The sequence below is a fragment of the Carica papaya genome, chromosome 7 (genome assembly GCF_054855325.1).
Source record: "Carica papaya isolate Zhongbai chromosome 7, ASM5485532v1, whole genome shotgun sequence".
NCBI classification, from domain to species: Eukaryota; Viridiplantae; Streptophyta; class Magnoliopsida; order Brassicales; family Caricaceae; genus Carica; species Carica papaya.
Window position 1 is genome coordinate 27,192,087 of NC_142315.1, and position 13,209 is coordinate 27,205,295.

At 33.4% G+C, this 13,209-nt stretch overlaps 2 protein-coding genes across 3 annotated transcripts; both read right to left on the reverse strand.

Moving 5' to 3' along the window:
- Nucleotides 1-996: 996 nt before the first annotated feature.
- On the reverse strand, nucleotides 997-5,755 carry LOC110812637 (uncharacterized). Of its 2 annotated transcripts, none has more exons than XM_088207364.1 (4): nucleotides 5,380-5,755; nucleotides 5,121-5,231; nucleotides 1,974-2,189; nucleotides 997-1,291 (listed from the first exon to the last, which is right to left on the reverse strand). In XM_088207364.1, the coding sequence occupies exons 1-4, from the start codon at nucleotides 5,573-5,575 to the stop codon at nucleotides 1,263-1,265; spliced, it is 552 nt and encodes a 183-aa protein (XP_088063490.1). In that variant the 5' UTR covers nucleotides 5,576-5,755; the 3' UTR covers nucleotides 997-1,262. The 2 variants fall into 2 exon arrangements, with proteins under 2 accessions (XP_088063490.1, XP_088063489.1); XM_088207363.1 differs by having other exon boundaries at nucleotides 1,974-2,195; nucleotides 5,380-5,745.
- A 276-nt stretch (nucleotides 5,756-6,031) lies between these two features.
- On the reverse strand, nucleotides 6,032-10,337 carry CER3 (Fatty acid hydroxylase superfamily). Its single transcript, XM_022039559.2, has 11 exons — nucleotides 9,844-10,337; nucleotides 9,496-9,725; nucleotides 9,147-9,379; nucleotides 8,831-9,050; nucleotides 8,135-8,250; nucleotides 7,642-7,898; nucleotides 7,455-7,562; nucleotides 6,993-7,199; nucleotides 6,783-6,893; nucleotides 6,504-6,677; nucleotides 6,032-6,418 (listed from the first exon to the last, which is right to left on the reverse strand). The coding sequence occupies exons 1-11, from the start codon at nucleotides 9,892-9,894 to the stop codon at nucleotides 6,254-6,256; spliced, it is 1,872 nt and encodes a 623-aa protein (XP_021895251.2). The 5' UTR covers nucleotides 9,895-10,337; the 3' UTR covers nucleotides 6,032-6,253.
- Between the last annotated feature and the right edge of the window lie 2,872 nt (nucleotides 10,338-13,209).

The window sequence follows — 13,209 nt, forward strand, 5'->3', positions numbered from 1 at the left end:
GGTACATGGTTCCATTTTGGACTTCATAACCTACTTGCGACTTGTGAGGAAAATCCTCCTTCCATTTTAATTTACCCTTCAGCCCATTTTTACCAGTCTCCGTGGATTTTACTTTCAGCCCATTTTCCCAGGAAGATAAAGATTGATCAATGGGTTCCTGAGGTGACCACTGGGGAGGTCGAAGGTAATGGGTATCTGTTTAAACTGCTGTCTGATCAGGAATAGTCCAAGTGGAGTGGAGTGTAGTAATATATATATATATATATACAAAAAAAAAAAGCCAAGGGTAAAAGGAGCCTACTCCAGAGCTTAAAGCCTGAAGTGAACCCCATCCGCACTGGGGCTGATGAGATGATGATCTACCTACTCTACTCCTTTCACCCTTCACAACTTGGTGATTTTTATCCCTCAAGTGCCTCTAAAATGCTTACATGAACTCCTATCATTCATTGCCTTTTCAGCTGATTCAAAATGAATTATTGCCTTCCCAATCCAAAACAGTTTTACAACTAAGACTCCTACCCATTTCAAAATCAGACAAAAAATCCTGAACCTATCACCAACCATTTCATCTTTCTTCAAACTGGAGTTAAAAGTCAGATCTTGATTGACAATACCCACTGAAAGAAAACAAAAACAGGACTAGGGAGTGACATTTGGAAATATACCATCCTCGAATAAATTAAATGTACCTGCGTCCCAAATCTCACCAATAATGCGTTTAAGAATGATAATACATAGCAAGGCTAATCTCGTAAGCACATTCATTGGTCCCTCTCAATCTAGAACGGGACATAATCCAACCCACGGCACATGCCACCTTCCTCTTCAATCTCTAATCAATTGAAGCATCATTTGCTTGCCAAAAACTTCTCTTCCTTTTCCTCCACATCACCACATATAATCAACAGATACCAACAAACAATTCCAACCCAAAAAAGAAACAGCCAATTCTAATGATCCAATCAACCAAAGCTAGTGACTTGAATCTGAACATAGAAGTGAAAAGCATATACTTCTGGTGTATAACTCTCCATGCAATACAGAATATAAGAGAGGAAAAAAAATTCCCAGAACCAAAAACGACAACAAAGATTTAACTGACAGCATCATCGCCCAAAATTTCAAGATTTAATTGGTAGGCCACCATAAATTATAACCAAATGTACAATACATACATAGATCTGTGTAGAACTCCCATACTCACTTTAACTACATATACAGAGCAACCGTATCCGTCAATGGTTCAATCAACAATGAAGTTACACCTTACCATCCAGCACCCCTTCACCTGTACAAATGAAAGATGCTTTTTAGACCTCTAAACAACTTTTTGCAGAAAAAGAGACGCACCTTGAAAAAATACAATGTAACAAGATTCTTTTTCACTCGGGCAAAAGCCATGAACATGCAAATTTAACTGCAGATAAAGCAGAGTAATCTAAGCAAAAAGTCCCTTCAACTCTTGTATATTAGGACGCTGACACAATATAATTGAAACTTCCGTAGTGTTCTTTTCCCGCTAAAAGAGATACAAATACGTTAAGAGTTGTTCTTCATACATTTCACTACGCCACAGTATTTAGAGACCATTCAAACTACTGGTTATGTCTATGTTGCTCCTTTACTATTATATTCTGACCGATGACTTTGATCAAAGTGATTTGAGGAGATTATGTGTAAGTTGCCACTAACAGAACATCAATCAAAGTCAAACCAAAAGTTACTGACTAATTTTGTCCTCTTTTAAGAAATGCATGCTTCTACCAATAAGGTTGCCTTATACATCACCATCACTGCAGCTGGACCAGTATAATCATTTCTGGTAAATTATTTTATAAACTTACAAACCCAACTACGTCAAACAAGAAAAATAAGCTGAATAAGTTGCTTCATGTCACTGGATTGCCAGCAAAAACCCCCATATCAAGAGCAAAACAGGACAAAACACATAATGTTGTAATGATTATGACCTGATGCAGACGAGCGACAATTTTCATAGAACATTTGCTTCACCATTTCTTTTCGCCCTAAAGCTTGCTGATCAGAAGTGCCTGTTCCAGAAGGATTGCGCTTCCAAGACTGCTCTTTCACACTCATATTTTCTGACTCAAAAATTGGTTCATCGCCCTGGGTAACTGATGTTGTGGAGATATTGATGCTGACTCTCTCTATGTATTGGAATTGTCCTGAAACTTCAGGGAAAAAAAGATGATCTAATGGGAAAACATTATGAATATAACTTCTAGCTGTTAAAAAAATATGATAACAGTTATCATACTAAGTGGTCTAACACGTCAGAGGGAAACCGATGAAATAAGTGCAAGTTACTTTAATCTCATGGTAGTCTAGGTACTCTCAAATATGCTATCAGATTGGGTTTGAAACCCGGCCAGAGAAAACACTTTTTTCATTGATCTTTATTCTTTAGCACAGGATTTCAAATACAGTGCCAGATTTGACTCTCTGCTGGAATTTTGTCCAGGCTACAAGGTTAATAGGTCAAGTTGTTTCATATAAGTCCTAGGCTTTTGTTGATAGCAGTTGAATTACAAAATAAAAACAGACAATTACAAATACTTGCAGTTTGTTGAAGTTTACTGATTCAATGTCGACACAGAAATATGCCCATAACTCAAGCGTAGAAATTCGCCAAAAAACTAACAGACCGATGTTGGATATCAATCCAATCTCTCACATACCTGAATGAATAAAAAAGAGAATACAGGCTCGCAAAATTATGAAGCATCACACTCATTTACTTCCATTCAGTGCATAGATTGACTAAAAGCTGTTTGATAATCTGCATTTGGCTATACGTGTAACTTAATGATCCACTGCTACAGTCCAAACTAATATTTCTATGTTGGAGCGACTCTCCAGTAGCACCAAACAACATGAATAATTTGATTATCAACCCTGCTAATCTGACATGGAATGCCAACTTCTCTGTAGGAAAATGACTTTCTACAACCTTGATGGTTGAAAGACACAGGAAGTGCATCAAAATGAGCATTTTCTGTGTCATGAATGGTGGGAAAAACAAATGGCAGTTGGTCAAACTAGACTGAATATGGAAAGTTAGTTAACTAGGGTTTACATTGGTAGTTATCTGAGAAATTCTTCTTTCTGCAATTCCTTGTATTAGCAGACACTGTGCACGACTTGACAGAACCGTTGTGCACGGTCTGGCAATTGTACTAGCCAACTGGTGCTAATCCTATAAAATTTTGCACCCTGTACCAGAATTACTAATGAAAAATCTAGTATTTTCAGACTCCTTTTCCTCTCTAATTCTCCCCTTTCCCCCCTTCCTTATTCTCTCCCTCTCTTCCTCTCTTCTCCTATCTTCTCATTCCTCTCTTACTCAAACCCCATTCACAACCTTCATTCTTCTGAGCCTCCATAAGGGTCAGGTCCTGGAACTCATGAACCTGAACCCTGACATTCTGCTACTTCTATCTCTTCATATGCATGTGTTAAACGGGTATGAAAAACATTAAAGGTGATTTTATTCACCAAAAGTATGTGTTTTTATAATATTACAAAACATGAACATATAGAGTTCTAGCTAACAAAATGTGGGTTGTTTAACCTTAATGACAAAAAAAATATAATATTAGCAATACATATAAATTAAAATACAGATTGAATGTAAGAATATATTTATCCCTCTATGTTTATCACATCACTACCCCTAAGGAACCTCACTAACAAATCAATAGTTCCCCTCACAGTCCACCATGAGTAACATGCTGAGACAGGATATATCATACAGTATTTTAGATTGATGATCCCTTGAGATAGAGTTGTAAGTATGCCATAAAACAATATACAGTTCACGTATCACACCAAGAAGATACAAAAAAAATTTAGGACTTAATTTATGGATCACAGAGAAAAGCCGTATATACTTTTGGGGTTAGGTACAATCCGTCATCTGTATCAAAATACATATCAGAAAGTTCCCCAATAGTTTAGGTTGGAAAAGTGAGGCGATTGTGTATAACTTCTTGGTTTCATGAACAAAATGGTTTTGCTTGGATGCAAAGTCAGAGTAATGACAGCTCCGCAAGAAGAAACTATATAAATTCTGCATTATTCTTTAACATTCTAAGAGAATTGTACCTCCAAGAACCTCATTCGCCAATTCCAAGTCAAAACTAGAATCGAGAAGTCAATAGCGAAAGGAAACTCGCAACCTACAACACACTAATGCTGTATTGGTTTCAAGCTATACAATGCATTAGTCCTTATCATTTGATCTGCAAGATTTACTAACTATTTACATATTTGATATGCAAAGGAACCATCTTCACTTATATTTTCAATTCCATAATAATGGATTTGAATTCTCACTTGTCAAAATAAAAAATTATAAAAAACCAAACTTGTATTGCCTTGGGATTAATGCACTACTTTCATACCATTTCTGTTGAATTCTCATTCTCATTCCATATAATTAAACCTTTTAACCAACAGAGTCAATGCCCCTTGTTATGAGCAAAATATAATTCCCATTCACTTCCTTCGGCCATGAAACTCTGTAATGGTCAGTGCAGCTATACAATTTGCTTAAAGAAAAAAAAAAAGGAGATAGAGAAAAATAAGGAAACCACTACCACTTGAGCATTCTAGAAAATCTAAGAACGGCATGCCTTGTACTTGTTAAGTCTTATGAAACGACTACGTTTAAATTTTCTCGTCATCTTCCCAAGCAATTTCTAGTACTTTATTCTTTGTACATTTTACAACTAAATAAATCGCTATCCGTTTTCATTAAATAAATTCGAGAATGAGTTGTGAATAGTGATGAATAATTCTCATTTCTTAAACTAACATTCAGTACTTGCACGAGCCAAACACAATTTCACGAGTTATTATTCCAATGCATGAACAGCCAAGTGAATTGTACAAAATTGGAGTTGGAACCTAAACCAGTTAGTGGCAGCACAACTTTGTAGCAAAAAAAAAATGTAATAGGAAAAAATCAAAATCAATTATGCATCTCAAACTATCATATAAACTATCTATATAATTAAGATTTTTTTATACAATTATACTCCAATCCTTCGAAAACAAATAAAAGAAAATCGGAAGATAGGTACTAGAATACATACCAAGAGAAGGACTAGGTGGCGGAGAAACCATTGAAGAATACATGTAAGAATCAGATTTCATATAATCCTCAACCTTCTTTGAGAAACCATTCTCCCTTCCCTTACTGGATTCTGTTGATTTCGACCCCAAATTTACAAATAAAAATTTATTGAAAGAAATACGAAAAAAAAAAAAAAAAAACCTCGCGAAAAGATAAGACCCGTAAAAATTAGTTCAGAAAGAGACCGAAAGCTGCGAAGAAAAATTGGTAACAATCACCTGTAGCAGAGGAGAAGATAGGCATTGGCTCGGCAAAACCAGACGGCGGAAGAGAGAGGAGAGGTGCATACATATAGCAATCAGTTTTGAGGTAGGCTAAAACTTTGTCCAAGAGCAGCCCTTTCCGATTTCGATGAGCGGGTTTTTTACACGTTTGAACTCCTAAATACACCATTCTACCATTCTTCTTCTCCATGGTTTTAGTTTTGCAAGAATTTTGAAATCGGGAAAAGATTAAATAGTGCGAGAAACGGTTCGAATTCCATGGAGAGGGAGACACTTGGGTTTGCTATGTAACTCTGTTCTAGCGGTTGTGATAGTTACGAACAGGCGTCTCGTGGGAGAAGCATCCTTGTTGGCCTCAAGAGAAACTGCCACGTCTAACCATAAAGTTTTTATTTTTTTTTTAAAAAATATATTTTTAGTTTAATAAATAATTTTAGCTATTAAAAATTTAGAAAAATAGTAAAAAACACGACAATAAATTGGCAGAATAATTGAAGGCACTTGAATTTGTACTGATTGGCCAATAGATTACGTAAAAATTAAGCACAAAATAACATTTTACGAGATCCAATTCGTGGGATACATGCAGACAGTGAAATGTTCTTTAACATGGAAGAAATTAAGAAGAGAGCATTGGAGAAGAGAGTAAAGAATATGATGGGTAGTTTAATTTGAAGGTATCACATGAATTTAACAAGTAGATATGGTAAGAACAACATTTTCAGGTGAATTTTTAAGTTAATAAACCCTTTATTTAGGGTTAATCACCTGTATAATCAATGTTTTTCATTCTCTTTTTTTTTTTTTTTTTTTTTGGGGTTGGGGAATCACAATTTATCATGTGGATCTTATTACATAGATAGGCGGGCTAGTGATCAGAAACAGGCCTTAAACCATGCTTAAGTGCAGCTTCCCACACCAAATCAATCCTATCCACATCAATTGCTCCAACTTCATGGTGCTTCCATCCTTCCAATAGATGAACCACCCCCCCTGCATGACATGCATGAACCACGCCTCGATCCATCGTATACTGTTTTTTTAATTAAAAATAATTAATTAGTTAATAATCATTATATCATTCTTCAACGAAAATAAATATATAAAATAAATTTTACCTCACAACTTCCGAGTCCTTCAACATCTTCGGGTAATCTCATGGCGGCAAGGTCACCATAAGTGCAGTTCTTCCTAAATGCAAGTATGGGAGGAACCACAAATTGATGGAAATGTGTCCCTGCTGGAGCCCAGCTTTGTTCCCTTGGTGTTATCCACTTCCCAACTATCCATGTCTGCGTATTATACATATAAATATATATGCATATACCCATATAAATATAACAATAGTTTTAAGGAGTTATGTACACCCATTCATTTATATATATATGTGAACTTACTTTGCAGTTTTGGGCTGCCTGGTACTTGGTGACTTGAACAAGGTAGTTCTGGCAATCCACAGGGGCCTCTTTTTGAATCTTTTGAAATCTTTCTGATGATAATGTTAACATCTGCATGGTTAATCTCAGCCGTTAATTCATCATAAATTTTTTTTTTTTTTTTTTTTTTTTTTTTAGAAATACATAGTTGGTAATTGATTAAAGACTTACAAGAACTCGAATTCTCTTACGGCAAAGGTAGAGGGCAATTGCTCTTCCGAGCTTGGAAGTTGCTCCAGTCAAGAACACCTCTTTCACATCCTTTGGGATTTCATTCAGAATCACGGCTGCCGTTAATGTATTCCCATGAACAACTCTTACTTTAAGCTCTGGATGCTTATTCACAAACAGTGTTCCTCCCCCATTTAAACCTTCATTCTGTCAATTCATCAATTAGTCACTAATTACCCATTAATTATTGCTGTTAATCTAACACAAATACTTAACATCCGGCCTGAATGGCATTAAAGGTGGAAGCTTTCCTGTCCACTAATGTGCGGTTTACTTTTAAAATGTATTTATAACTCCAACCACCATCATCAGAAATCACCAGATAATATTTAAACAAAACAAAACATGTAATAAGTGTTGTAACTTATCTCTGTCTTTATTTCACTGTACGATGTAACTTACCTTGTTCAATGCAGCTAAACTAATGACCTTAACGCCAAGTCTGTCAGCCCTTAAGATAGCCTCCTCTATTTTATTGTTAATCCCTTCTGCAGCAAACGGCAAGAAATACTGCCAAACAGAGAAATATCTAGTTGTAATTATAGAGATAAACTGGGATTGTAGAGATAATTGGGATTTGTAAAGATACCTGGAAGCCAAATCTTGGTACAACCCAGGTCTGGTGTAAGCGGCCTCTGAGAATGTAGAAAGAGTGTAGAAAAGCCTTAGACCAAGCCCACATACAGAGCATGACCAGGAAAGTAGGAATCCACATCGGCAGCAAGAAAAGCCTTGGAGTGTAAGGTAAGGATGCGAATGACCTTAAAACAAATTGGGCATGCAACGACGACGTTACGTCCACAACATGTGCTAGGAACACAAAATCTGGCACTCTTCCATGTTTTCCTGCACCCATTATTTCTAATTAATTTTTCTTCATTCAAAAATAAATAAAAAAATATAACAATAATAATAATAATGATCGTAGTAAATTCTTGGAAGTTGAGTGGACCCACGAGAAATGTACTTGCAGGATTTCAACCATGGATTTTGTGTAATGGTCCCCATGAAATTGGTTTAGAGATATTCATGTATTAGTTTGAAGCAATGAATGCTTGTTTCTATATGGGTCATCAAAATACCTGAATGGGCGGTAAGTTGCCAGGATTTGTCATCGAGGGTTTTCCACATTGCGTCAAATATAGGCATAAATAGGCAGAAGTTGGTACCCATCTCGGCATGGTGAAGGCTGTGATATCTGTTCATCAACCAAAAATTCAATGAACTCCTTTATGTGAGATATATATCTTCATGATTGCGACACATCACACAACTAATTTCTTATAATAAAAAAAAAAAAAAATTACATGTTTCCACACATTAATTTCCCTTAACTACCACTCTCATCCACCTAACATGAATCATCTTCACTTAACTGATCTCATAAAATTACCCCTTCTTACTATACTTCTTTCACCCACCTATATGTATTATATATATATATGTGTATATATATTTATAACTTCATAAATTACACCAAGTAAAATCTGAGTACGGATCTACCCTTTCAAGATTAACACCAATTAGGAAAACAAAATAAAGATGACAGATGGATGATCACTAATTGTCATATTTATTGAGCATCTTCATCTATGACATTAATGACTACTTTACACAATACCCATTTTGGAAAATCATTTTCTTTCAATCATATGTGGGATATTAATGACTACTTTACACAAGTTGCACCCATCCTCCTTTAAGTTACCTCCTCAAAAGAAGGTAACTAAAAGAGATTTTATTTTAAAAAAAAATGGAAGGAGGAAAGTTAAACTTACAGAGGGGTGGCGAGAAGAAATCTAAGGAAAGGAAGAAAATGAAACAGGGTACGTGGAGCAAGATCAAGATTGGAATGAATCCAGCATCTTAGAAAATCAAAAACCAGAACATAGCCATAGATCAAGCTTATTGATCCAACTCCCATCAAAAACGAACCCAGTAATGGAATTCCAATAATTGCACTCAGAAGTAGTTGCTCCAAGAATGTTGCGTGTCCAGCTGCATCCCAACATTAAAAAAAAAAAAAAAAAAATCAGAACCAATTAATAGGAGAGATGGGTGGTTTAATTTATTTTCTCATTTTTAATTTTTTACCAGTTACGGGCTGAGGTACAGGGGACGAGTGGTGCAGTGAATGGTAATTGGTAAAAATGTAGTTTCCATGGAGACGTCTATGGATCCAGTAGTACAGAGGTTCTGAAATCGTCACATGGAGTAACATTAACGCAATTAACCCTTTTGTGTTGAATAGAGGAAGCTTGTCAAAGCATGGGAACATGTAGCAGACCGCGCTGGCAATCAGAGCCTGAAGAAGTATGAAATTATCCCTGTAAAAACAAAAAAAAAACATCAAAAGTTTAAAAAAAAAAAAAAAAAAAAAAAGAAGAAAGACTTGAGGCATATGAAATTACTGCAAGATAAGTTGAATCAATGAATCTTTTACCAGTGCCATTCGTTGTCTATCTGCTTGAAATCAACTCCCTGTTGGGTCAGCCGACGATCGCGAGTTAAAAAGAGCATGTTGCAGTAAGAGTTCCATAGGGTGTGGATTAACCCTCTAAGTGCACAGAGGATGAGAATATGAAGACACCAACTTGGCTTGTAACTTTCATAATTTTCACTGTTCATCCATGAATGCACCACTTCTGCGACTAAAGGTCCGTATAGCACATACTTCACCATGCAAAAAACAGAACACACAACATCAGAGTACTAAAATAAAATCCCAAAAAGAAAATGGAAGAAAAAATAAAATCAAAAAACCTCATTGGTTGTTATAATTAATTAATACCTTGAAATTACCCAAGTTTTCCCAAGGCCAAGATGACAAAAAAGCAGACATCTCAACTCCTTATCCTCTGTTTTATATATATATTCTCTCTCTCTCTCAGATATACATGCACTTCTCCTATAATTTCAAGCTACCCAGTTCAGAACAATACGAAAAGGAGGGGGAGGAGGAAATCCCGGGTGTAGAAATGATGTAATTAAGTTTCTAGTTCTGTAGGAAGCTCAACCAAAGCAAAGGGTTTTATAATTCTGTCACCTCCACAATTACTTCCAAGAAAGAAAAATAAAGAAAGGAAGAAGGAAAGAGAAGTGGTAGCAAGTAATTAGCTGCAGGAAGAAGAGGGTCTTTGTCAGGTAGGTTGTTTTTTTTCTTTGGTTGGTGTTTATGATATTCAGATTTTACATATAGAATGTAAGGGTTATATTGAAAGGCTAGGTGTTGGGTTTGAAATTGGCCTGCTCATCTTAGGCCTGGGGGTGGCACAGGGACAGCTGTGAAGTGATGGCGGAATTAATGGTACCTAATATGGTTGGGGAGCAAGAGAGAAGAGTTGATGGGTTTTCTCGAATGTCTGCAGCTTCTTTTGAGTTCGGAAAATGGTTTGTGAACAAACGCGTGTAAAACTAAAAATGTTTTTGGTCAAAATTAAAATTAAAATCTATATTTGATAGGTCTAAGTAGAGAAGCTCGAAATATTAACTTTTGAAAGATAACTTTCTATTTTTGTTCTAAAATTACTCTTTATTAACTAACAAAATTATATATATATGTATATTTTTTTATTTTATTTAATTACTGTTATTGTTATTGGCATATTAGCGTCAGCAGATCATTGATCATCCTCTATTACTAGTCGCACGTCATCCTTACTGACCAATTGACTATTTGTCACCACCCTCGATAGCCAATTGGGTATTGCTCGCTACCTTAAATTGTCAATTAGTTATTGGTCATTGCCTTCTATTACCAATTAGATATTCGTTGTTGCCCTTTATTATTGGTCGGCCACCATACTCTACTAATTGATTTATTTATTGCCAGTCGACTACATTTTACTGTTATTATTTTTAGTCAATTAACCGCTTCATATCTCTACTCACCTATTGTCCGCTCTCTATTACCTGGTCGATACCCGTTTTTTTGTTGCTAACTCCTTACCGACTGTTACCTATTGTCCATTACTCATCACTTATTAATTGTCGTTTTATTAGATGTTGCATTCTTACTGCACGCTGAACTAATATTTTCTCACGTCAGTAGCTTTTTACTGGTTGTCAGCTAGCTTCTGTCACCCGTCAGATCACATCCATCCCCAACTCATTTTTCACTGTACACTATTATTTCTATCTACTTTTCACTGTACACTATTATTTCTATCTACCTCTAGTTATTTTTTTTGTTATTTATAGTCTATCGTCAACCATTATTTTAACATTATTTTTAAATTTACATTAAAATGTTCTTAATTACTTAATGTTTTGTATATTCATATTTTTAATAAAAATATATATATTAATTAAATAATAAATGCACATTTATTATGATACAAGTTTTTAATAATAATACATAGAAATATACAATATTCAATCTTATATTTATCTCGAATATTTTTTTATATAAGATTTATAAAGTCTATTTTTATATAATTTTGAATATGCAATAAATCAACCGAATCATGATAGATTTCTTTTGTCCTTTCTCATTCACATGTATATCATTGTGATTTTTATATAAGAAACCATATATAGAGCTAATTAATTAACTTAACTATTTTGTGCTAAGCACGTGATAATCAAGGCAATTATCTTATAACCCATCATTAAAGCTAACAATTATAGAAACTCAAACTTAGAAGGTGATAATATTTTTTTGATAACATAAATAATACGTAAAGCATGGTTAACCACATTGTCATTTCGTGTATGCGTGTGAATTAGAGATAATTGAAATTATATATATATATATATATATATATATATAAGAAATGCTTGAATGGGAAATTATATGTGATGCATGACAGCATTAATTAGATATTTGGTATATAATATATATATATATATATACTATTTAATAAGTATGGGTCTCGAGACATGTGGCAAAGAGTGCTTGGTTTAATTTCCCAACTAAATACAAGATAGAAAGTCGATCATGTAAACTTTGCACCAACCTCAGGATTCTCCTAACCAAGTCCATTTAAGATGGGTGGGGGGTTGCAAAATCATGTCACGTCGGTCTAGTTATCGGTTGGGGAAATGTACATAATAAAATCATATTATATATATATATATATTTATATTAATTTAATTTGCTAAATATGATTATCTCTTTTTCTTTACTTTTAAAATTAATTATAAATGATAGCAAAACGAGAATAAAGAGGAGATCACACTCTCTCTCTCCATCTCTATTTATTCTATGTTTTTCTTTTTCGATTTTTCACAAAATTTTCCACCACCATATATATATTTCAATTTTTCATCTTATTTTTATATATTATAATTTAATTTCAAAAATTATGAATTTCTTCACGTGTACAAACTCCATCCATACTTTAATAAAAAAAAAAGTTAATTATGATATATAAGATTTATCATTATCATTATCATTATTATTATTAAAAAAATAATTGTGTGATAATTTTTCAAATTAGAAAATATTTTTAGTAAATATCAAATACGAAAGTCAATTTTTTTTAATAATAATTATATATTATGATATTTTGTATATTTATAATGAATATTAGTCATTTTCTTCATTATTAAAAAAAATAAAGTATGGAGAGATCATGGGATTCAAATAAAATTAAGTCACTTCATTGCTTAAATATGTGGGACATGATTATTTAAAATTATTCTTCATGTTAAATGTTTAGTTACATATTAAATACTTTTTTATTATTAATACATAGTAATCTAATAAATTGCAATTTGTATGCATTGCTTGAAAATTACACTTTAATCTTCATAAACATCAAAAACTATGTATATTATAAATTATCATATTAATTTATAATATTTTGTTTAATAAAATTAAAATTTTAATTCATAAATATATTAATAAGTTATATAACCAAAGTAAACTTAATCTCAACGAGAATATTGTATTTTTATGTGAAATAATTATGTTATAATAAATAAGTTTTATAGTTAAAATTCGAATTAATTTTTTCTAGTTCAAATGAATATATATATATATATATTTCTTTAGTTAGTTTATAAGATAAAATATATTTTTCTAAAAATTTTACGTTTATGAAAAATTTTAAATTGATATCATCATAATTTTTTTTATACTTATTTTTAATAATTTATAAATCCTATCTACTAGTATGTAACTAAATAATTTCCAAATTTTATTAAACTTAGT